This window comes from Chrysemys picta, chromosome 2 (assembly GCF_011386835.1).
Source record: "Chrysemys picta bellii isolate R12L10 chromosome 2, ASM1138683v2, whole genome shotgun sequence".
NCBI classification, from domain to species: Eukaryota; Metazoa; Chordata; order Testudines; family Emydidae; genus Chrysemys; species Chrysemys picta.
The window spans coordinates 90,086,656-90,113,033 of NC_088792.1; the positions used below are offsets into that span (position 1 = coordinate 90,086,656).

At 44.1% G+C, this 26,378-nt stretch overlaps 1 protein-coding gene across 11 annotated transcripts in view; it reads left to right on the plus strand.

Annotated features, from left to right (window-relative positions):
* Positions 1 to 26,378, plus strand: part of GOLGA4 (golgin A4) — a 169,387-nt gene that overhangs the window by 32,661 nt on the left and 110,348 nt on the right. For 2 of the 11 annotated variants that reach the window (XM_065583690.1, XM_065583689.1), the window contains 2 exons: positions 4,286 to 4,370; positions 23,128 to 23,226. Coding sequence is in view for 3 of the 11 variants with exons in the window: in XM_005302705.5 (XP_005302762.2) it covers positions 13,918 to 14,001; positions 23,128 to 23,226 (183 nt within the window). In the remaining 8 variants the exon portion in view is untranslated. Of the gene's footprint in view, positions 1 to 4,285; positions 4,371 to 13,419; positions 14,002 to 23,127; positions 23,227 to 26,378 lie in introns of those variants that run through there. The other 9 variants (XR_010598388.1, XR_006176855.2, XM_065583685.1 and 6 more) reach the window with 6 other exon arrangements.

A 26,378-nucleotide genomic window follows, 5' to 3' on the forward strand; every position in this document is an offset into this window, starting at 1 on the left:
TTTGTATAAATGTACCACTCTTGTATCTAAAACTAGAAATATAAAATGTAACTCTGAGGGCCTATTGTAATTGTGTAAAGTGTGGACCATTAATGATGGTTTGGAATCTTGATGACTCCCATTGTCTGCAGATGGCTGTATTTACCTGTGAGTCTTCCTGTATATGTGTGTGCTGGCAAGTGATTAATGAAGTCTTGCAGTGACATGTGATCATGTCACCTGAACTGGAATCCATCTTTAACCTGGTGCTTTTCCAGTGAGGGGGGGTGGAAACCCAGAGAGACAAAGAGTTCCCATCTTATGCAAAAGATATATAAAGGGGGGAAGAGAACAGAGAGGGAGAGGAGCCATCATGAAGAATCCCCTAGCTACCACCTGAGCTGCAACAAGAGCTGTACCAGGGGAAAGAATTGTGCCCAGGCCTGGAAGGTGTCCAGTCTGAGAAAAAACTTACTGAAGCATCTCTGAGGGTGAGATTATCTGTATTCAGTTTGATTAGGCATAGATTTGCGCATTTTATTTCATTTTGCTTGGTGACTTACTTTGTTCTGTCTGTTACTACTTTGAACCACTTAAATCCTACTGTCTGTATTTAATAAAATCACTTTCTATTTAGTAATTCACTCAGAGTATGTATTAATACCTTGGGGAGCAAACAACTGTGCATATCTCTCTATCAGTGTTATAGAGGGCGAACAATTTATGAGTTTGCCCTGCATAAGCTTTATGCAGGGTAAAACAGATTTATCTGGGTTTAGACCCCATTGGGAGTTGGGCATCTGAGTGCTAAAGACAAGCTGTGAGCTGTTTTCAGGTAAACTTGCAGCTTTGGGACAGGAGATTCAGATCCTGGGTCTGTGTCTGGAGCCAGACGGGAGTGTCTGGCTCAGCAAGACAGGGTGCTGAGGGAAAACAGGAGCAGGGGTAGTCTTTGCACATCGGGTGGCAGCTCCCAAGGGGGTTTCTGTGATCCAACCCGTCACAACTGGTTCTCCACTTGTGAGGTAACTCCCTTCTCTTCATGTGTCTGTATAATAATGCCTGCATCTGTAATTTTCAGTCCATGCATCTGAAGAAGTGGGTTTTTTACCCACGAAAGCTTATGCCCAAATAAATCTGTTAGTCTTTAAGGTGCCACCAGACTCCTTGTTGTTAATGTTTATAAGAGGCTTTTCATGAGAAATTGGCAGACGATGAGGGGAAACAGTGAAACTGACTGTACGCAAAATGCTGTCAAATGCACAAAATAAATAAACTGGAAGGTAAAGGGTTATTTTTTTTGCTAAGTTCTTCAGTTTTAATAATTATAGATGTTACTTGTAACTGTAGTAGGTACAAAATTTTCTGTAGAAAATTTTAAGTTTACTTTTGCATTTGTCCTGCTCTGTGCTTGAGGAATAAGGCTCTGATCATGTTATACATTTATGCACATGCAGAAATTATACTCACATGAGTAGTCCCACTGGCGTGCACGGGCTTAAAGTTAACCATGTCTATAAATGTCAATGGAATTATGGTGGTATGGGAGTTACCACCTCATATTACTGACTTGTGCATTTTAGTTTTGATGCTGCCTTTGTCAATCTGTCTATAAGGAAACCAAAGGTGGTAGAGGCACGACTAGCTGTCAGTCAAACAAAAGGTGATCTAAAAAAAGATTAATTTTACCAGTTTTCCTTACGTTTTACAATATGTAAAATACCAGGCATCTTTAAATACTCTATATATATTTACCAAACACTGGAAGCTAATAAAGATACATGCTGCAGAGTGGAAACCCAGGCCTTATTTAGATTAGAAAATTTCACTGGTTTAACTAAATTAATTTTGAAATGGATCTAGTGAAACCACTGCAAACCCCTAGTATAGATACACTTATATCAGTTTAAAACTTGCTTATGTCAATTTAGTTTATTTCAGTTTGAATTGGTTTAAGCAGATTGATTTTAAATATCAATTTTAATTCACCTGGTGCAATTTTCTAGTTTAGATTAAAGCCTCGATACAATTGGTAAGCAATTAGGGGCAGGGATTGTCATTTTGTTCTGTGTTTGCACAGAGCCTACCAAAGTGGGGTCCTAGTCCATGTCTGGGGCTCCGAGGGGCTAACACAATACAAATAAATAAAAATGGATATCATGAAAACCATCTGAACTCAGTACTCCTATAGAATTCAACTGGACAGTCATGTACACTGAGAGCTTGTAGACTGGACCTTTAAGTTGTGTTAGTGTGACATTCCTCAGGGTACAATCTGGACTGATGGACAGCTGTGTTACCTCAGTTCTCCAGCCTGGGGTGCCTTTTACACTGCTTTGCTGTGAGAGCAACTACTCCTGGTCTGCTCACACATGGCCTCCAGCATGTAAATCACCCCCAGCTAAATTATATGAGTACTATAGCCAGGAGCCATCTATCCATGAATGATGCTGCAGGCAACACCAGCAGACTCCCAGTCCCAGACTTTCCCCCAGAAATGTGCGTCTTGTACTACCCAGCACCCTCATGGACATTACAAGCTCATATGAAGGCTGTAATTTCATTAATAGAAAATGATATCCACAAACCTTGTTATCTCCAATGGAGTTCCCCAAACAAACACACACTGGTGTAGATAAAACAAGATTATTAACCAGAAATATTTATTTTAAGTGATTATAAGTAATGAGGCATCAAAGTCAGAATTGATTACAAAGTAAACAAAAGCTAAAACACATCTAATACTTAACAAGTTAATTGAATTTAAAGCAAAGGTTTCTCTCACCATGTGCTTTAGCAGTCTTACTGGCTGGAATCCTTTCGACCAGGAACTCTCCCAGAGTTCAGTGTTACTTTCCTTGTCCTTCAGGCGTTGTTGATATCATGAGTATTGATGAAGGGAAAGACCTTTTGGGGCCTCTGTTCTCCTTTCTTACTGCTCTCTTTTTCTTTGAAAATAATCTCTAGCTGAGGTTTTGTAGACAGCAAGTCTATGGAGATAGGAACCTCCAGCTATTCGTTGCCAAGATGTAAATTTCTTGCTCACATCCTTTTTCCTGCCAAAGAATGGCCGCTTTCCAGGTGATAGTCCATTTGATTCTGTTGACACTTGGCTCAGGCATCAGTTTGCTTTTTGTCTCTGAGGAATTGATTTGTGGCTGTTTCCCCTGATTTAGAATATGTGTTAATAACATCATATAGTAGAATCATGTAAGTTTACATATAATATTACCACATATATTTTAATAGGACAATAATGATCAGCAAATTATGAGTTTTCAAATGACACCTCACAAGGTATACTTTGAACAAAATCCACAATAGTTTTGTAAAAAGGGTGAGCATAGGGATACAAGTTGTCACAGAGAAAAAAGTGTGTAAGTTACAAGCAGTAGCAAAGTAGGTGTGGTTAAGAAGATCACATACAGTCCATGAGAGATCTAGCCGTTTGGAGTGGTAGGGGAATGTCACTCTTTCCCTATTTGAATGAGAGTCACCTCTCACTTTTGTACAGCACATTCCCCTGTAGTACATACTCTGTGCTACTAGCATGATGCTGACTACAATTGCAGTTACGTTTGGTTGACCCAGAGCACCTATTATAGTAAAGGTGGTAGTGAAATAAATATTATTTGACTATAAAATATTACTATACAAAACCTTGATAGGAAATTCCCCATAGTAAAGATTTAAATGGAGAACTTTGTCCAAAGGTTATAGCAGTTGCAATCAGATAACCATTAATGGTATTTTGTGGGTTAGGCACTCTCTTCTGTCTATATGAAGAATAGCAGAATAGCCAGCTTCAGGGAAAACCGAGTAAGCAAAAATATCTGAGGAGTGTCTGTGTGTTGCAGAGGAACTAGGCAAAAAATGGCCAACACCTAAGTCCACCTGAAATAACCCACATACAGTAAAGAGACTGAGGACCATGTGATTTTGGGCTGAGTGGTTTTTAGAGTAACAGTTCAGATGACAGGTTTGACAGGAACAGGTAGTATGCTGAAAGCAAGAGATAGTAATAGAAAACACTGCTTTCTGACTATAGTGCTAGAAACAGTAGTGACTTACTTGGGTTTTCTGCAAGTGGAACTCCCAGTGTGCAGTTCTTTTGGGTTTGTTTGTTTTTTTAAAACACTACTGAAGGTAACTAGGTGTTGTGTGTGTGTGTGTGTATATGTGTATATACTGTGAAAAATACCATGAATTTGTGTCACCAGTGGGTACCTGACCCACTGAAAATCTCCAAAAACTGCTCTCTCTCAGTAAAGGGTGATACTCTTTTTGTTCTATACTATTTGCACAGGATTTGACAGATACCATCTTATGACTTGGCTGAAATGGTAACCTCTCTGTGGAGCGTGTAGTGAGAAGATTCTAGCTACAACCTGGTAGGTTTACGAAAAATTGAGGAAAAAGAAAAAGGAAATTAAGAGGCACATGGCAAAATACTGTCTACTTTGTCAGGAACAATCAGAGCACAGAGACTACCTCAGGCTTCAATTTTTCCAAAGAAAGAAACATGACTTATATATATATATATATATATATATAATGCAGGAGTGAGGAAAATTCCAAACTTGATAAGGGGGGGAGGAGGAAATGAGGAGAGGAGGGAGAAGACACACAGAAAGAAACATAAAGAAAAAGATATTACTGACATATTGACAGAAAATCCACCAGGACAATCAGGGCCGTCCTTAGGGTTATTAAACTGGTGCCCCTATGCCCAATGGCAGCCCGAGCTCACAGCCCAGCAGGGGGATGAGGGGGAAGGCAGCAAAGGATAACAAGCTGTCCAGCCTGCCTCACAGTGGCAGAGAGTCACGGTTCCCCGCAGAGACCCCGGTACCCACTCCCTCACACAGAATGGACATGCAGAAGGTACTGAAGGGTATGCTTGTGTTCATTTTAAACAAAATGTGATTTAGAAGGTACTTATGCACAGTGATGAGCTGCCAAAATATTAACAACAGGTTCCCTCCTCCTCACCCCTGAGGGGGTCGTGGGCCCCCCCACGGGACCCCTGCCCCATCCACCCCCCTTCCTTGTCTCCTGACTGCCCTCTGCTGCCCCATCCAACCCCTCCTCTGATTCCTGATGGCCCCCCGGGACCCTTACCCCATCCAACCACCCCTTCTCTCTGTCCCCGACTGCTCCTGGAACCCCTGCCCCTGACTGCCCACACCGCCCAATCCAACCCCTGCTCCTTCCTGACTGCCCCCCCTGGGACCCTTGCCCCCATTCAATCCTGTTCCCTGCCCTCTGACCGCCCCGACCCCTATCCAACCCCCCCCACAACCCCCTGGACTCCCCTGCCCTCTTCCAACACCCCCTCCCTGCTCCCTGCCCCCTTACCGTGCTGCCTGCTCCGCTGGGCCGGGTCCGGGCCGGAGCCGCTGGGCCGGGTCCGGGCCGGAGCCGCTGGGCCGGGTCCGGGCCGGAGCCGCTGGGCCAGGGCTGGGCCGGGCCAGGCTGGAGCCGCTTGGCCGGGAATACGGGGCCGCTCGGCTGGGACCACGGGCCCCGAGCCAGGCCGGGACCCAAGCCGGGCCAGAGCCGCTCGGCCGGGACTGGTGCCCGAGCCGGACCGGAGTCGGGCATGCTTGGCCAGGGCCGGAGCCGGGGGTGCTCGGCTGGGGCTGGGACCGGGCCAGAGCTGGGGCGCTCGGCCGGGGCCAGGCTGGAGGGAGCCACTTGGCCGGGGCCGGACTGGGCTGCGCCACGCCTCCCTAGAGCCCGCCCCAACTTACCTGCCTGCTGCTTGTTTCAGGCTTCCTGCGAACAGCTGATTTGCGGGAAGCAGGGGGAGGAGAAGGGGGGCAGAGCGGGAGCATTCAGGGGAGGAGGGGGAAGTGAGCTGGGGCTGGGGTGGACAGCTGCCGGAGCTTTTGTTAAATTTAAAAGCCCTTTTAGAACTGGTTGTCCTGGCACAACCGGTTCTAAAAGGGCTTCTAAATTTAACAACCGGTTCCTGCGAACCGGTGGGAACCGGCTCCAGCTCACCACTGCTTATGCATAAAGAAGCATGCTGTGGCTCACCACCCTAGGAACATTCTAGAAAAGGCCAAGGGGAGGTGGGTGAGCTCAACATGTGGAGTGGAGAAGTATAAGCATGTGATGAACAAATCCATGAATGGAAAGGTTAAATATGATTAGTTAGATTAGCGGTTTGTGTTATGTAACTTATTATGTAACTGCCATGTGCTATAAAATAACAATGGGAGGGGCTCCTTGCTGGAGGGACTCTGGCTGATTTTTGTACCAGGGGCTCTCCCTTTGTGCACATTGAATAAAGTCTTGTTGAATTGGATTGAATTGAATCGAAGACCTTTGATTCTGCCCGGCATCTGACTCATTTGGTTATTATTGGGAACCACAAAATCCCAATAGTACCTAATTAAAAGCACTAAACTTGGGAATAAAAATGTCAGTCACAGGTTTTTTGGTATGCCCTGAAGTTTGTCAGACATTTATTTGCAAAAACTTTGTAGTAAGAGTGAGTCAGCTGTCTTGCTGAATACAACATTAAATATTAGGGAATACATGATGCAGCTCTTCTCTGTTTTACATTTTCTTAATCAGTATTTCTAAGCTGATTTTATATTTTAAATGTACTCTTAAGCCTTCATAAAGTAATCATTCCAGATTACTACATATTTAACTCACCAAAACAAAGACATTATTTTAAATTAATCAGTCACAGAGGTTTAGTGTGTTCATAACAATGTTCATTGCTTTTAGAAAAAGGGAACACTAATTTACTTTGTGTGAATAACACAACAATAGACATGTTTATGAAATTTCACCAACTTTAAAAAATATGTTTCCAAAGATTTTAGGCATAACAAAGGATTTTATATCTTATTAAGGTACTGATTTTGCTGGAGGGTTCTCTTAAAACTAGTTGATCAGAGAGTCAGAAGTAAAGAAAGGGAAACTCTTTGTCCAGCTATCTGGAAGGAAAGAGGTGTTGTCTCTTTAAGCTCTCTCTTTAGTGGGGGCGGGGAGGGGAAGAGGGGGTGAAGGGAGAAAGGGGTGGACAGAAAGGACAGGAAGACTTTGGAAGCAAGTTTTTTTTTACTATAGTAATTAAAATGTGTATTTTAGATAAGGGTGGTCTTTTGAAGGATTTATTTAAAAAACTATTATGTCTGAAGATCCAAGCATTTAAGGCTAAAGATGATTGTGCATCTAAAAATCTATGCAAGGATTTTTTAGAGATGTGATTTTATAATCTTCACCAACACACTAATTAAATATTTTTAAAGCAAATTTTAAACAAAGGTCCTGTAGACTGACATGTTCTGAGTAAATATTACAGTAATGACAGGTTTCAGAGTAGCAGCCGTGTTAGTCTGTATCCGCAAAAAGAAGAACAGGAGTACTTGTGGCACCTTAGAGACTAACAAATTTATTAGAGCATAAGCTTTCGTGGACTACAGCCCACTTCTTCGGATGCATATAGAATGGAACATATATTGAGGAGATATATATACACACATACAGAGAGCATAAACAGGTGGGAGTTGTCTTACCAACTCTGAGAGGCCAATTAATTAAGAGGAAAAAAAACGTTTGAAGTGATAATCAAGCTAGCCCAGTACAGACAGTTTGATAATAAGTGTGAGAGTACTTACAAGGGGAGATAGAGTCAATGTTTGTAATGGCTCAGCCATTCCCAGTCCTTATTCAAACCGGAGTTGATTGTAGGGTGACCAGACGTCCCGATTTTATCGGGACAGTCCCGATATTTCCTTCTTTGTCCCGCGTCCCGACCGATGTTCGGTCGGGACACTGGACAAAAAAGCAAATTTGCCCTCCGCTCCGGCGCTCACGCCCCCCCAACCCCGACTCCGCCCCCTCCTTCCCCCATTGGATCTCTCAATGGAGGGAGGAGGTTACTAGGAGCCTGGGAGGGGAAGGGAAAGTTGCCGCGGCCCCGCCGGGAAGGAGCCGCTGGAGCGCAGCCGAGCGGGAGAGGCGCCGGGCTCCCTGCCGGCGGCGGGACGCGCCGCATGTGTCCACGGCGGGCTGGGGAGCGGGAGGCTCTGCAGGGCTGGGAAAAGCCCTGGCTCCTGCCCGTTGCCCAGCCTGGAGCCCCGGGGAGCCCCTCAGGAGACCGGCCGCTGCTGTGGAGGCAGCAGCCGGGGCTGGCTCTGGCCCGGGTGGGCAGCGTGGGCCGCCGGAGACACGCGGCGAAGAGAGGCTGCGGGGACGAGACTTGTCCCAGGAAGGGAGGCCGGCGGACAGGGGCGAGGGGCCAGCCGGGGTCCCCATAAACTTCCCCGCCGCTGCCAGGGAGCCCCGCACCTCTCTTGCTCGGCTGCGCTCCAGCGGCTCGCCCCGCCGGGAAGGAGCTGCTGGAGCGCAGCCGAGCGGGAGAGGCGCCGGGCTCCCTGCTGGCGGCGGGACGCGCCGCATGTGCCCACGGCGGGCTGGGGGGCGGGAGGCTCTGCAGGGTTGGGAAAAGCCCTGGCTCCTGCCCGTTGCCCAGCCTGGAGCCCCTCAGGTGACCGGCCGCTGCTGTGACGCGCCGCGGCCAGCCCCGGACTTTCTTCTTGTCCCCCCCCCCCTGCCCTCTTTATCCCTAGGCCCCTCTGCATCGGGGCCAGCTTTTGCCCTGGGGTGGGCAGCACGTGCGCCCGCCTGCTAATGCCCCCCGCCCCTGCGAAACTGTTTTTTTTTTTTTTTGCTCCGCCGCCATTTTTTTTTGCTCCGCCCCTCCTCCGCCCCTCCCTGCATCCCGATATTTCATCCCTGTGATCTGGTCACCCTAGTTGATTGTGTCTAGTTTGCATATCAATTCTAGCTCAGCAGTCTCTCTTTGGAGTCTGTTTTTGAAGTTTTTCTGTTGTAATATAGCCACCCGCAGGTCTGTCACTGAATGATCAGACAGGTTAAAGTGTTCTCCCACTGGTTTTTGAGTATTTTGATTCCTGATGTCAGATTTGTGTCCATTAATTCTTTTGCGTAGAGACTGTCCGGTTTGGCCAATGTACATGGCAGAGGGGCATTGCTGGCACATGATGGCATATATCACATTGGTAGATGTGCAGGTGAACGAGCCCCTGATGGTATGGCTGATGTGATTAGGTCCTATGATGATGTCACTTGAATAGATATGTGGACAGAGTTGGCATCGGGGTTTGTTACAAGGATAGGTTCCTGGGTTAGTGGTTTTGTTCAGTGATGTGTGGTTGCTGGTGAGTATTTGCTTTAGGTTGGGGGTTGTCTGTAAGCGAGGACAGGTCTGTCTCCCAAGATCTGTGAGAGTAAAGGATCATCTTTCAGGATAGGTTGTAGATCTCTGATGATGCGCTGGAGAGGTTTTAGTTGGGGGCTGAAGGTGACAGCTAGCCCAGTACAGACAGTTTGATAATAAGTGTGAGAGTACTTACAAGGGGAGATAGAGTCAATGTTTGTAATGGCTCAGCCATTCCCAGTCCTTATTCAAACCGGAGTTGATTGTGTCTAGTTTGCATATCAATTCTAGCTCAGCAGTCTCTCTTTGGAGTCTGTTTCTGAAGTTTTTCTGTTGTAATATAGCCACCCGCAGGTCTGTCACTGAATGACCAGACAGGTTAAAGTGTTCTCCCACTGGTTTTTGAGTATTTTGATTCCTGATGTCAGATTTGAATAAGGACTGGGAATGGCTGAGCCATTACAAACATTGCATATGCATCCGAAGAAGTGGGCTGTAGTCCACGAAAGCTTATGCTCTAATAAATTTGTTAGTCTCTAAGGTGCCACAAGTCCTCCTGTTCTTCTTTTTGCGGATACAGACTAACATGGCTGCTACTCTGAAACATTACAAACATTGACTCTATCTCCCCTTGTAAGTACTCTCACACTTATTATCAAACTGTCTGTACTGGGCTAGCTTGATTATCACTTCAAAAGTTTTTTTTCTCTTAATTAATTGGCCTCTCAGAGTTGGTAAGACAACTCCCACCTGTTTATGCTCTCTGTATGTGTGTATATATATCTCCTCAATATATGTTCCATTCTATATGCATCCGAAGAAGTGGGCTGTAGTCCACGAAAGCTTATGCTCTAATAAATTTGTTAGTCTCTAAGGTGCCACAAGTACTCCTGTTCTTCTTATTACAGTAATGCACAACTGTTTTTGTCAGTAAATTCAGAAACTGACAGTATATACCTGGGGTTTGCCAAATGCCTGTTAAATGGCTTCATTACCCCTTGAATGGCTCTTTAATAGTTTCAATGTTGTGCTAATAGGTTTGGCAGGCTGGAACGCTTTTTCACTTTTAACTACTAGATCCTCTCCCCAGGAAGACTCACCAGGATGTGGCAGCCAGTTGTGGGAGCCTGCAGGAAAGGGATAGGAAAGTCAGGAGGGTGGACACTAAGACCCAGTGGTGCCCCAAATTTTGAGGTGTCCTATGCAGCTGCATATGTTGCCTATGCCTAAGGACAGCTCTGAGGACAATGCTCTGAAAGAGAGGAGGAGACAGCTGCAAACTCCACAATTCCATTTGATACCTCTGGGATCTGTATTCCTTTCAGTTCATGTCTAAGTATCAAGCTTACATACTGCATTTAATAGTTAGATTATATATTGGAATGTATGCAGATTCTTGAGGATATAAGAGAACTTGAGCTTGTACCATTAATGGAACACAAAGATGAAAGCTACCAATTTCTTGGGGAGTTAGGATGTGGTTCTTAGAGAGTCCACCAGAGTGTTCCATGTGCTACTACAAGACCTTTCTTGCTTACGAAAAGTTACTTTGAATTGTATTGTACCTTGCTCGTGTATATAAGATTCATAAGAAAGAGAGACTATCTGGCTGAAGTAAATAATTGGGTGCTTGCTATGGTCTGCAGCAGGCAATGCTGGGCATTGTAAATCAGCTTCTTGGCTCCATAGGTGCCGACTCTGTGGGTGCTCTGGTGCTGGAGCACACACGGGGAAAAATTAGTGGGTACTCTGCGCCCATCGGCAGCCAAGCTCCCCGCCCCACCTCACCTCACCTCCGCCGCCTCCCCTAAGCGCACCACGTCCCAGCTCCTCCGCCTACTTCCCAGCGCTTGCCATCGCCAAACAGCTGTAGCAAGCTCTGGGAGGGAGGCAGGAGGAGCAGGAATGTAGTGTGCTCAGGGCAGGAGGAGGGGGAAGAGGCAGGGCCTGGATTAGCCTTCTGTGGGCCTGGTGCCAAAAATATTTGTGGGCCCCTATGGGGGCAATGGAGCATGGTGTGGGGAGATCGGTCCCCAGAGCGAGGGGGATGTCCAGGGGCATGACAGGGGCGGCCCCGTTCCGCCCAGCCCAGTGCCAGGGCACTATTTACAAACCAGCAGTTGCCAGATTCAGTGTCCTGCCTGCCCTGTGCTGCCAGCATGCCCCTTCCTGTCGGGGGTGGGCCCATGCCACGCCACACAGCTCCCCCGCCCAATACCTGCTCCTGACTCCCTGTGGCCAGCGCCCATCCCCAGACCCTCCTACAAATGCACAGTGCCTTGCACAATATCACCCCTGCACAGCACCCCCCTGCCCACAACCCCACTACTGCCCCAACACACACAGTTCTTCCCTACCTCTCACAGCCCAGCACCCCTCCCAGATGCCCCTCCTCCCCAGAGACCCACTCCCTGCCTCCTGGCTGCACTCACTGGCCCTGCTGGGAGGCAACTGTGTCTGCTGAGCTGGCAGAGCAGCCGTGGCTGGTCACAGGGCATGGAATCATTACGGCCCCTCAGGAGTGGTGTGACTAGCCAGGCCAGCGTCTGCCCCCGCCAGGCTGCCTCAGGACCCACTTGCCTGGAGGAGTCCAGCCAAGCCCCCCACACTGTTGTCCCCCCATGATTGCCAGAGACTGGCCAGGCTTCTGCACTAGTCCCAGGTGGCTCAGGTCTGGAGAGACAGGCGTGGCCCCACGGGTGGCGGGAATCAGAGACTGCCCAGAGCTGGAGGTGCACTGGGGGTTGGCCAGGGGCCAGAGAGGAGCCAAGAGCAAGCCAAGAGGAGCAAATGATGGGCAGGGGAAGCCAGCGGGCTGGCAGGGTCTCGGGGTGCAGTGGAAGCAGAGCAGGCTGGGGCTCCTGCTGAGCATGGGCCCGGCTCCATGGCGCCACTGGCCGGTATTGCCTGTAGGCAGGGCCGGCTTTAGCAAGAGTGGGGCCCGATTCCTGGGGGCTGGGCTTGCAGCAAGCCCCGCCCCCAGGAATCGAGCCGCACTCCGGCCCTGTTCGCCGGGCTTGGGTCTGGCCCAGAGGGGGCCGGGCCGGGCCGGGCGACTGGAGCTGCGCCGCGGGGGCCGGACCCGAAGCCGCGCCGCGGGAGCCGGGCCGGGGGCCGGGGGACTGGAGCCACGCTGCAGGTTGGACCGGCGCACTCGGCCGGAACCGGGGCCGGACTAGGCCGTGCCTCCCCGGAGCCCTCCTCGCGCCCCCCCCCCCCACGTTATCTAGTGCTGCCTGCCCGCCCCTGCTTCTTTTCAGACTTCCCGCGAACCTCTGATTCGCGGGAAGCAGGGGCGGGGGAGGAGCAGGGGGCGGAGCGAGCAGGGGAGGGGAGGAGGGGGAAGTGAGCTGGGGGCGGGGTGGAGAGCTGCGGCGCGGGGCCCAATTCAGCCGAATCGGCCTAAAGCCGGCCCTGCCTGTAGGCTGCAACCTCTCTTGCCTAGCTTCTCAGATGAAATACATAGAAAACAATACCCATTTCCCATCAGTTTTTTCTTTTTTGATTAGTTAAAAATGACAGCAGTTTGTAACCTGGCAGAAGCATCAAGATTTCTGCAGACATTTTTGGAAGTCCATTTGTGGTTGAGGAATGAGAAGTATGACCAGCTACATTTCCAGGAAATATAGAAATAACTGTGTGCAAACATATAATGCAAAGCTTATTTTTAAAAAGGCACACCATAAAGTTTGGAGTGGCCATAAAATTGCATGGTTGCACCAGCATCTGATCATTGCTGACAGAGGGGAGACAAAGTGTTTCTTGTATCAACTAGGCACAAGGCTGGGGACATTTAGGCACCAAATACAGGAAATAGAGAGAGTAGCTGGGTGGATGGATGGATTGTGCTCATTCTACCCAAATGTGGCCAAAACCTGTGTGATAAAGATCCAAGATGAGTGACACTCACAATTATCAACAAAGGAAAAGTCAAGGGCTGCGGAGCCGATTCTTTTGGTGTAACTATTTCTAGAACATCAGTTTCCTGCCTATTTCTCCTTTTCAACAATAAAACGGAGGGGACGCCACGTGCACGGGGAATGCAGGCCCCTTATGGGCTGAAGGGACAGTCAGCTGTCGGGAAGGGTGGGGCTGCTCAGCTATCTATGAGGGTGGATTGGAGGCGTCCGCGAGGAGGGTGTTGCCCATTGTCCTAGAAACTGAAGGTGGGGGGAAAAAAGGCCGATTAAATCCCATCTAGTCCAGATTCTCTTCTCCAAGGGGCTCAGGTAGAACGGTTCCTTACAGGGCATTTCTCAGGGCGTTGCTCAGGGCAGAGGGAAGTGGGGACTGAGCCGCAGAGCGGCTGCCTCTGCCCTTCACCCTGTCATTGCTGGGCACAGCGCGCCCGCCCCTTTGGGAATGACACTAGCAGGGCTGGGGCACGGGGAATGCCCCCAGGCGGTTTGTCCCTCGCTACTCGCCGTAGCGTCCCGTCGTCTCAGCTCCACGTTGGCCGCGCAGGCGCAGTGGCTCTTCTGTTCACCTGCTGGGGAGGGGGATCCGGGAAGGAGCGGAGGTGAAGCGGCGGCGGCTGATCCGGGGAGCGGAGTTACCGGCGCTTGCGGGAGGAGCTCGGCTCCCAACCACCCCTGAGCCCCAGGCTGCCGGGAGAGGGGACGGGGCGCGGGAGGGAGGGAGACTGACGCCCCGTCCCGGAGCGGGGACCGGCAGCGGCTCCCCGTGTTCCCCTTGCCGCCCCCTCCTCCCCGGGGCGCTGGGGGGCCGCCGCCATGTTCAAGAAACTGAGGCAGAAAATCGTCGAGGAGCAAACACAGCCGCGGAGCCCTGGGGGGCGGGCGCCCCAGCAGCCGCAGGTACCGCGCACCGGGGCCCTGCGCCTCCTCCTCCTCCTCCTCCCCCCGGGCTCGGAAGGGGATAAAGCAGCGGGGCTCGGCTCCCCTCGCTGCGCAGTGCCGGTGCGGTGATAACCCCGCTGCTGTCCGGGTGTCACTCGTCACCTGCAGACAGTGGGGCGGGGTGCTCCAGTCCCAGTTTTTCTGCCACCTCTGGAGGAGGCAGCCCCGGCATCGCGCTGTGGGTCTGTCAGAGCTGCGTGCTCACGACTGACTCCTTTTACATCAGTGACACCTCCCCCACCCCCACTCCCTCATTAGTTCCTTTCCCTGGTTGGAAGCTCCCATTTATTATCACAAAGACGTGTTATAACTTCCTGCAGCGCTTCAGGGGACAGGGCACTTCTTCTCTAACTTTATGTCTTGCCCGCTCTGTCCCGGCGTTAATGTAGGACATAAAATACCCAGATCTCTACTTCTTGGTATGATTTTGTATCTTGGATTAAAAGAGAAATCGGATAAAGCACAAAGTCACTATACAAGTTGTGCTTTGGCTGTCAGAAACAGAAACTAGTTCTTATTCAGGCAGGACTCCTATTGAAGTCCTGAGAAATTATATAGAGCTCTATATATAGCACATTAACTGTTGTGCTCTGTTTTTTCCTCTTACAAAGTGAGCAAACTGCTGCCCCCAGATAAATCAGTTATTTCCCAGGAAAGATGTGCAGTGTGCTTTAAAAATAAAAGTTTATGAACTTGGTGCTTTTGAAAGTGAGACACCAACATCTTTACTTGGGCACCATGCAAGGTAGGCACAATGAAAAATCCCCCCCCCCCCCCCAACATACAACATCTGCTGTTGTTATAGCCTTAAATAGGGAGTGCCAGTCATGCTGAATTATGCTAAATTGTGCGATCCTCCTCAAGTCTTCTAGAGACTGCTGAGAACTGATTTTCATGTTAACTCTGTTTCTAGAAGTATCTCGTTCAGTATTCATACAAAATCTTTTTGGTTGTCAGGATAGCGAGAATAATGTGGGTGATGAAGCTATTGACTTTTTAGCGTTAAAAGAATTTCATATGATAACATTTTAGTTTACATCAGATCTCACAGTTCAGCATTGCGGTCATTGGTTATAATATAATATAATAGTATATTCTGCCAATAACCATAGTTAGAGGTGATTAAATTTCAATATAAGCTGCTAATGACATCTAAACTATACAGTGAATTACTTTTGTCTGACTGCATCTTAATGTTGAACAATATTTGATAAATGAAGGAATCATTAACTATTTAAAAATTTATGTCTTCATCCCCTAACAAACCTTGAACTTCAGGCTTTGGGGGTCTGTTTTTCCCCCCCCCGTCCCCATGTATTCCTGGAAGTCTCTCTTCACTAGGGTGACCAGAGATCCCGATTTTATAGGGATAGTCCCGATATTCAGGGCTTTTTCTTACATAGGCATCTATTACCCCCCCCACTCCCATCCTGATTTTTCTCACTTGCTATCTGGTCGCCCTACTTTTCTCCCATGCTGCTTTTAACTTTAAAGAAATTAAGAAAAAAAAAACCCCTGCATTTCAGAGACCATTTGGTTACTTAATCTTAGAAATTGGTACTTCTTGGTTATTTAAATTGCTGTTAATATTACTAAGATTTTAAAATATTATTGGATTATACTTGAATTTTTACATATAGAATATCTGGAGTCTGTGGACATTTATTACATTCTCTTGCAGATTAAACAACTTGACTTTATTTTGTCCAATATGTACTTCAGTAAAGGTAAAGTTATTACAGGATTTTAAAGATTGCATGCAACAGCAATTTGTAAATTATAATAATACAGAATGTATACTTGTCACAGACGGCAATAACTCAAAGGGCAAAACTAAAAAAAATCATTAAGTACATGATAGGCTGTGCAGAATGAGCAACTTCTAGTAAGTATTTTGGGTAGGAATATTTACACTCAATTTCATCCAAGATGCTGATCCTTCAAGTAGGGAGTGATCTTTTTGTTGAGAGTTGTAAACAAAGATCTTTATAAGGTTGTATAGTGTATTATCACATTTCATTTTAAATTCTTTCATATGCCATTAGTTATGGGTCTCTTCACACTTTTGTAGTGGTAAAGGATTGCTTTCATCAGGGACAGATCTGAGGCAATATATTTATATGCATGTTTTCAATAAATTATAGAGTGATTTAGCTATATGACTTCAGTTTAATTTTAAGGAGACATTTCAGCTAAATCATTGTGCATCACACTGAAAATTTTATCCCATTTAGCTTGGGACAGTCAGTATGTATTGAGGAATCAGTACTTATTGTGAATCAATGTTGTGGATAAACTTGTGCCTGAGTGTGGTGGTGATTTTTTCACTATCATAATGTACAGTCTGGCTTTATTTCTCTGTTGAAATATTCATTGGCAAATCTTGTGAAACTGAATCAAACAGTTTAAAGTAAGTTAAATAACACTTTATTTGTTCCATCATACTGTCAGTTTCTGATCTGTCAGTGATCTGATATACTATATTGTCACTTTGAAATGAATTAAAAACCCAAAGCCCCACAATGAAAACAGAATGTTTAGTTTTAACCATTATCCTGCAACGCTGACAACTCCAAAATTGCACCACTGTGTTAGTGTGTGAAATCAGAGTGAAATTTGACTTTGAATAAAACTGGAATTGACTAATGTGCTAACTCTACATTTCATACACCTTGGACAGTGAAAGCAAATGACATAAATCAAAAGAAATGGCATCAGCCCTCAAAAAATTTACACAAGATCTCTCAGTCAGAGTGAAAAGTACACCTCTACCTCGATATAACGCTGTCCTTGGGAGCCAATAAATCTTACCACGATATAGGTGAAACCGCGTTATATTGAACTTGCTTTGATCCACCGGAGGGCGCAGCCCTGCCCTTCCCAGAGCACTGCTTTACAGCGTTATATCCAAATTCGTGTTATATCTGGTCGCGTTATATCGAGGTAGCAGTGTATTTTTTCCTCCCCCACTCTCCTAAAGGAATAAAATAACTGCAAGCAGTTAATTGGATTATATTATGTCAATCAATTTTCGATTCAAGACAACTTAAAAAAAAAGAAACTTACAACATCTGTTGCTTTAGATTTTCTTTCCCTTCATGGCTTCACTCACTTTCACTCTTTTCTTATATCCTGTCATGGTGCATCTTTTCTTGGGCTGTCTTCACTGTCTGCTCTTTCTTTTTTGGCATATTGTCTTTACCTCTTACACTATGTAATCTTTCTCCAGTCTCTCTCTACTCCATTTACTCTCCCACTGCACACACATCTTCTCACCTTGCAGATAAGCCTTGGTGATTTTACCAGTCACTAGAAGCTAGAGGACTAAATATTCTGGCCCAAGATTGATTGATAGGCTGGTGCCACTTATTCAGGTACAATGACTAGGTAAGAACCTATTACTGTTCCTGGGCCTTGCTTTGCAGTTTCATCTTTTCTAAGAGTTGCTAGCTAGGTGTCAGGCATCTCAACTTGGAGACCCCAAATTTCCTCTGCTCCCCAAGTCCCCCTTCTTCCCCCCCCAATTCTCTGGCTGTATAAAGGGAGAAGGAACATGCTCTTGCTGTTCCTCTTCCCTTTCCAGACCCCGCTGCTGGTCTCCATATTCTGCTCCTTCCCAAGCCTGAGGATCCTCCTGTCTAGTGACTAGCTTCAGTACCTTCCTCTGCTGCTGCTCCTTCTAGTTTTCAAGAGCAGCACTAGAATGAAACTGACCATGGTTCTGAACACAGCAGCAAAAACTGACCAGACTTTGGTTAGTTACAGTCTTCTGAAACTTGAGAAATTTATTAGAAGCAGTAGGGATGCTGGAGTATTGTCTGTAGACAAGTAAGATGGCACTGCATCAGATAACACTTGGTTCATGTTTAAAAGATTATTTTTTGCATTCATAAGGACCAGAAAACCTTTTCCTTTAATTTTTTTTTTTTTTTTTTTGCACTAGCTTGGGGAAACTTTATATTTGCAATGAGTGAGTAGATTTTTCATTCTCTATGAAAAATAAATATCTTGAAGTCTTTGGAGCTCAATTTCTCAGCAACATATATTGCCTCCATGGTTGCATGGTCATTTGATACTAAATGAGGTGTTTGACTTTCTAGCAGTTTTTATTGTGAGCTGAGAATATCCTACTTATTTGGTAATGGCAGTACTCATGGCTGTGCCAGAAATTGGAATAATCCATTGTATTTGGTTTGATATTTCACGTGTTGGCTATTATCTATCAGCTCTTTTATATTAGTTGTTCTCAGGCAACTGGTAGGCAGAGTACTATTAGTTATTACTCTTTCCCATCATACTACAGGATTAGACTAGAATTGTGCCAGGTCTTTATACATACAAAACATTAAACTCCTTCCGCTTTCTAAAAATGACTGATTTTACTGGGAACATAATAACTATTTCTTTTCAGTGAGTAGATGTTCTATGACATGGATAGTAGACTAGCAAATATTCAATGCCTGATTCTTCTGAGCCATCCATTTGGAAAATATAGAGAGGTATTGAAAGCAAGATGATGCTACTATCCTCGCATGTTTCTGGAAGTCAAACAGTAAATTTGCGACAAAAGTAATTGTACATTTTTGGTATATTGTCAACAGTAGTTAGACATGTACGATGAGATCTTGTTAATTAGTTTTATCTATAGCATAGAGCTTTTGGTATTTTAATATTTTAGTTAGTTCATAGTGATATTTTATATTTGAGTGTGATGAGAATAAAAAACTACATCTGAGTTGGTTATGGTATAGAGAGGACTCAGGAAAAGTTGTGAAATTTGTCTTTTGATTATAGCCATTCAGTGCAATAAAGTTTGTTTGCTTTGTTGACTTCATAAAAACTGTCTTAAATTCTTCTGCTCACTTTTCCTTGTGCAGCTTCTATTTTTCTCTTGCTTTTTGTAAACGTTCTTGTTTAATTATTTCCTTGTCATCCCCATCCCCAGCCCTGAAATTTCCTTTTGAGCCACTCATTTTTGACTGTGTTGGCAAAAGTTAATAATTGCCTAAACCAAAAAGTTTGTTTAATTTACACATGAAATTTAAGATTTCTTTGCTATTTAGAATTAGTGTACATTTCAGTAATTTTACAGCACTTGCAGCTCTCTGGAGTCGTTAGCCACATGACAGCGTACTTTCCTGACTTTTGCATATATTTACACGTGTAGAATATTAAATATATAATGTGATGGGTTACTCAGCTAACAAAGTTATCTCGGTCTGCAGAAAATTAATAGTATATCCCAATAAAAACCTCCAAAATGATAAATATCTCATATCACAGCCTTAATTAACGTTAATGGGGGAAAATATACATTGAGAGGAAAATAGACTTTTTTATATTTCTTAAAAGATAAAATCCAGAAAAAGTATGAGTTGCCTTTAAAAACTATGTTCATTCAAGTTTAAAGAGAGTTTCTGTACCACTTGTATTTGTGATCCTTTAAACGCATAAGTTAAGGGAACCAGAAGACACTACCCATCAAAATGATTGAATGAATAAATATATACACACACCTCTACCCCGATATAACGCTGTCCTCGGGAGCCAAAAAATCTTACTGCGTTATAGGTGAAACTGCATTATATCGAACTTGCTTTGATCCACCAGAGTGCATAGTCCCGCCCCCCAGAGCACTGCTCTACAGCATTATATCTGAATTCATGTTATATCGGGTCGCGTTATATCGGGGTAGATATATATAAAAGTAGTTTTAGGTTTAAAGGTTTGTGTATATATATCTCTATTTGTCAGGCCTCAGATCTGTAGTACTAAGTGTGAACTGTGGTTATAAATTATTAAAATAGCTAATGTAGCCTCACTGCAAGTTCTTGGGACTGACTGGAGAAGGGTGAACTTGAGTGCCCGGTATTCAGTGAGGATATTGATATAGGCATCTCAGAAACTTGGTAATATGATGATGATCAATGGGACCCTGTAATACCAGGGTACGGTATATATAGGAATGACAGAATAGTTTGTGCTGGTGGGGGTGGAGGGTGGCACTCTATGTGAAAGAATGCATAGAGTCAAATATAATAAAAATCTTAAATGAATCAAACTGTACCATAGAATCTCTATGGATAGAAATTCCATGCTAAGAGTATATCAGTAAGAATATACTACCAACCAGCTGACTAGGATGGTGATGGTGTGAAATGCTCTGGGAGATTAGGAAGGCTATAAGAATAGAAAATTTAATAATTATGTGGGATTTCAGCTATTCCCATATTGACTGGGTACATGTCATTTTAGGACAGGATGCTGAGATTAAGTTTCTAGACACCATTAATGACTGCTTCATGGAGCAGCTAGTCCTGAAACCCACAAAGAGAGAGGCAATTTTTGATCCTAAGTGGAACACATGATCTGGTCCGAGAAGGGAATATAGCTGAACTGCTTGATAATCGTGACCATAATATAATTAAATTTAACATCCTTCTGGGAGGGAACGTATCAAAGTCCATCACACTAGCATTTAACTTCAGAAGGGGAACTACTTAAAAATTAGGATGCTAGTTAAACGGAAGAGAAAAGGTACAGTCACAAGAATGAAATGCCAGCAAGCTGCATAAAAACTTTTTTAAAAATACCGTCATAGAGACTCAAATTAAATATATACCCCAAATTAAAAAAACATAGTAAGAGGACCAAAACAGTTCCACCATGACTGAACAACAGAGTAAAAGAAGTGGTTAGAGGCAAAAAGGCATCCTTGAAAAACTGGAAGTCAAATCCTACTGAGGAAAATAGAAAGGAGCATAAACTCTGGCAAGTCAAGTGTCAAAGTATAATTAGGCAGGCCAAAAAAGAATTTGAAGAGCAAATAGGCAAAGACTCAAAAACTAGCAGCAATTTTTTTTTTAAGTACCTGGTCCTGCTAGTGAAGGCAGGGGGCTGGACTTGATGACCTTTCAAGGTCCCTTCCAGTTCTAGGAGATGGGATATCTCCATTATTATTATTATTATTATTAGAAGCAGGAAACTTGCCAAACAATCAGTGGGGCCACTGGATGATTGAGGTGCTAAAGGAGCACTCAAGGAAGACCAGGCTGTTGCAGAGAAGCTAAATGAATTCTTTGCATCTGTCTTCACTATAGGGGATGTGAGAGAGATTCTGCCACATGAGCTATTATTTTTATGTGGCAAATCTGATTAACTGTCTCATTGAGGTGTCAGTACAGGTGGTTTTGAAACAAACTAATACATTAAACAGTAATAAGTCAGCAGGACCGGAGGTATTCACCCAAGAGTTCTGAAGGAACTCCAGTATGAAATTGCACAGCTACTTAAGCGTGGTATGTAACCTAACACTTAAATCAGCTTCTGTCTTAGATGACTGGAGAATAACTAATGTGATGCCGATTTTTAAAAAAGTTTCAGAGGCGATCCTGGCAATTACAGGCCAGTAAGCTTAACTTCACAGTACCAGGCAAATTGGTTGAAACTGTATTAAAGAACAGAATTATCAGACTCATAGATGAACATGATTTGTTGGGGAAGAGTCAACATGACTTTTGGAAAGGGAAGTCATGCCTCACCAACCTATTAGAATTCTTTGAGGAGGTCAACAAACATGTGGAAAAAAGTGATATAGTGTACTTGGACTTTCAGAAAGACTATGACTAGGTCCCTTACCAAAGGCAAATAAGCAAAGTATGCAGTCATGGGATAAGAGGGAAGGCTCTTGCATGGATCAGTAACTGGTTAAGACAGGAAATAAAGGGTAGGAATAAATGCTCAGTTTTCAGAATGGAGAGAGGTAAATAGTAGTGTCCCCTAGGGAGCTGTACTGGGACCAGGGCTGTTCAAAATATTCATAAATGATCTGGAAAAAGGGATGGCAAAATTTGCAGATGATACAAAATTACTCAAGACAGAGAAGTCCAAAGCAGACTGCAGAGTTACAAAGGGATCTCACAAAACAGGGATCTCAACAAAATGGCAGATGAAATTCAGTGTTGATTAATGCACTTTGGGCAACATATTCCCAACCTATATATATAAAATGATGTGGTCTAATTTAGTTGTTACCACTCAAGAAAGAAATCTTGGAGTCATTGTGGATAGTGCTCTGAAAACATCTGCTCAGCATGCAGCAGCTGTCAAAAAAGATAACAATTTTAGGAATCATTAGGAAAGAGAGGGGTATTAAGACAGAAAATATAATGCCACTGTATGAATCCATGGCACACCCACACCGTGAATACTGCATGCTGTTTTGCTCGCCCTATCTCAAAAAAGATATATTAGAATTGGGAAAGGTATGGAGAAGAGCAACAAACATGATTAGGGGTATGGAATGGCTTACATATGAGGGGGGAGATTAAAAAGACTGGGACTGTGGAACTTGGAAAAGAGAGAACTAAGGGGGGGTATTATAGAGGTCTATAAAATTATGAATGGTGCGGAGAAAGTGACTAGCACTTTCTTATTTACACCTTCACATTACACAGAAACTAGGGATCACCCAATGAAATTATTGGGCATCATGTTTAAAATAAACAATAGGAAGTACTACTTCACACAGTGCACAGTCAACCTGTGGAATTTGTTTCTGGGGCACGATGCGAAGGCCAAAACTATAACTAGGTTAAAAAAAGAATTAGATAAATTCATGGTGTATAGGTCCATCAATGGCTGTTAACCAAGATGATCAGGGATGCAACCCTATGTTCTGGGTGTCCTAAGCATCTAGCTGCCAGAAGCTGGGTGTAAATGGATGACTGGGGATGGATCACTTGATGATTGCCCTGTTCTATTAATTTCCTCTGAAGCAGCTGGCATTGGCCACTGTTGGAAGTCAGTTTTCTGGGCTAGATGGACCATTGGTCTTACCCAGTATGGCCATTCCTGTGAATTGTGGCCATTTGTGTGGCATAGGTTTTGAGTCAAGATAAGATCTGTCATGTAGGCACTGGGAAGAGCTGTGTTTTTCCTTTTAAGAAAATCTTATGGAATGCTTTAGCAAAGCTATATTGAGCACTGTAGTTAATAGTTGTCATTTGAAATATTCCAACACTGGAGAATTGTGTGTGAAATTAGTTCAAACTACTTGCTGATTTGTGCACTTTCTCCATGCAGACTCACTCCAAATCTTCCCCACCACCACCAGGCAACAGGAGCAGAACATCTTCACTTACAGAACAATCTGATGAAGGCACTTTAACACCAGACAAAGAGGTCAGTTCAGAGCTCTGTTTTCTTTTCATAAACTTTTTATCTGTAGCATATTACAAAATATCTAAGTGTATAATCATATTTATCACTTTACACAATACCTTTTTATCTAAGAAGGGGGAGGGATAGCTCAGTGGTTTGAGCATTGGACTGCTAAACCCAGGGTTGTGAGTTCAGTCCTTGAGGGGGCCACTTAGGGATCTAGGGCAAAATCAATACTTAGTCCTGCTAGTGAAGGCAGGGGGTTGGACTCAATGACCCTTCAGGGTCCCTTCCAGTTCTAGGAGATAGGTATATCTCCATTTATTAAAAAAAAAAAATTATTAAGAACTCTTTATTAGTATTCTCAACACCTCATCTGTATATACAAATTAAACTGCATTTTTTAATATCGGTAAAGCAGGGCTTCCTAAACTTTTCAAGCTGATAACACTTCAAGGCTGAGAAATGTTGTGACCTTTTCCATGACTTCTAACCATAAGCAGGTGAGGTTTTGTAACTATAAATGAAGTAACTGAAATTTCAAAAAGTGAGCTGTAATGGTGAAGGAGATGCATTTTTATATAACTCATCCATCACACTGAATTGAGCTGGTCTTGCTGATGAGGTTGAATTGGGGAAATAATCTCAGTTTTGATCAGTGGACAATTACAATATTTCATTTTTATCACAACCACCAAAGAGAAACCTGGCTTAATGGTACATGGAGGAAAATGGCCTAGTCAGTGCTGCTGAGTTCATAGGTTCTTGAGTTGGAGGGGTTGTTGCCAACTTATTTGCATCATTAGATCATCAAGAAAATAGTCCCACAGCTAAATCTGATGTTTCCCTAAAAGATGCTGACTTACAAGTTTCTGATAGTTCCTGCCTGATTCCTTGGTTCCCTCAATGAAGCCTGAAACAAGAGGAAATTACTGCAAATTTCCTTTGTGCTTGGAAAGACTAATTTAAAAGTTTTCCGATTAGTTTGTTTACCTCACTGAATATAGATAGAACAATCCACTGCTGTCCCTAGAGAGAATTTCAGTTCATATGTGCTCCAAAATGTCAGCAACCAGTGCCATCCAAGCTAAATTATTAACGATATCAAGGGGAGTTTTGTAATAATTCAGGGAAAACTGTACTTCTGCTCTTCATGCAGACTGTTCAAGTAGCACATTACCTCGTGAGAGCCACCTCACTCCTACATGAAAGAGGAATTGTTGGCAACTGGAACCCATGTCATCGATGACCAGCGCAAAAAGTAGAGAATCTGTTGGCTGACTTTTTATTAATTAATTTCATTACTCAGCAGCTTTGAATGACTGACACCCGTTTTCAGGCAGTTTCTTAATAGGAGCTTGACAGTATATGTGTATGAAAGAGTGAAAGCATAAGGCATTAGTTGTGGTGATGTTATTTATGTGTGTGACCAGCTTACTAATTTTCCAGTCTTTGACAACTTTATATGGTTCTTGTAATACCTTTAATTTTCTTGTTTAGTTGTGGCACAGCTTTATAAACAAGTAGAACTATCAGAAACCTATTAATGATGAGGCAGCCAAAGTGGGGATGTTGGGCATCCAAAGATAGGGATAATCCCTAGGATATATTATGTATTCTAAACTGAAAATAGACTTTCAAGGAGCCCTGTAATTTTTCAACACCTTGAAGTTATTTCCCTGATGTTTCAGAGTAGCAGCGGTGTTAGTCTGTATCCGCAAAAAGAAGAACAGGAGTACTTGTGGCACCTTAGAGACTAACAAATTTATTAGAGCATAAGCTTTCGTGGACTACAGCCCACTTGCATCCGAAGAAGTGGGCTGTAGTCCACGAAAGCTTATGCTCTAATAAATTTGTTAGTCTCTAAGGTGCCACAAGTACTCCTGTTCTTCTTTTTCCCTGATGTTATTTATCTTATTCTATAGCACTGCTGAATTCTTGTTCCCCTTTCTTCTAACATCTCTGTACAATGGAGAGAAGAATGTGGATGAAAGTTGAATAACCTTTCTAAGAAATAACACCTTGTTGCTTTACTGAAGTTAGAAATTAAGTTAAAAAAATCAAAAAAAATTGAAGATTAATCAAAGTTAATCCCTTTACTGGCTTGAACCCTCTTCCTATCTCAAATTCATGCTCTTCATCCCTCACTCTTTAGACTCTGCACAACTATTTCTCTGCCTCCATCTGTACCCATCTCCTACAGCACCTTCTCTACTATACATTACTCTCATCCAAAGAAGCTTATGTCTACACTGCAGTTACACACCCACAGCTGGCCTGTGTCAGTAGACTCGGGATCACAGGGCTGTAAAATTGCGGTGTAGACGTTTTGGACTTCATAAGGAGGAAGAGTCCCAGAGCTTGGGATCCAGCCCAAGCCCATAAGTCTACACTGCAATTTTACTGCCCCGCAGCCTGAGTCTCGAAGCCCAAGTTGACTGACATGGGCCAGCTGTGGGTATTTAATTGCAGTATACACATACCTTCAGTTACCTGCGGTCTTGTCTTTTTTGCCCACCTTTGACTTCATGTCTTCTGTTAGGCTGCTCTTTATGCTTGGAACAGTATCCAGTTAATGTTCACCAGCCATCCTACCTTTCCTTTAGAAAAACTCTTAAGACAAATTTCTTCCTTGAATCGGCCTAGCTTGTAAAAACCTGTAGCCCGCTTTAGGTCTAATCTGTTTTGTGTTGTGTTTATTACATATCTGTACACTTTTTTTTATACAGCAATTCTCTGGAGCTGGGACTCACTTATTTGACACATTGTACAATGTTGTGTACAGTGCCATGACAATTTAAAAAATAAAGATGGGCCTAAACCAAAACTTAGAACTGATGTTAAGGTATATGTCCAAATTTTGCACCTTGAGCCCATCTCTTAAAAATAATTGAAAATGAAAGCCTCCTTATAGAAAAGTTATTTTTAAAAAATATACATACACTGTCTGGCTTGTAATGTGTTCTCTGATTCATTTCAATGCTACTTGCAGCATTAAGATTGTTCTTAATAGAACATAGAGTCCATCTTGCTGTACTTCATTTAATCAATGTTGCCTTTGACCTTTATTTTCTCCAGTCTGCACAATAACGCACACACTCTACAGACAAATAGGAGAATCAAAGGCAGCCCACAGGATGTGCCAAGTTGCATTACCCATGCTCTAAATACAG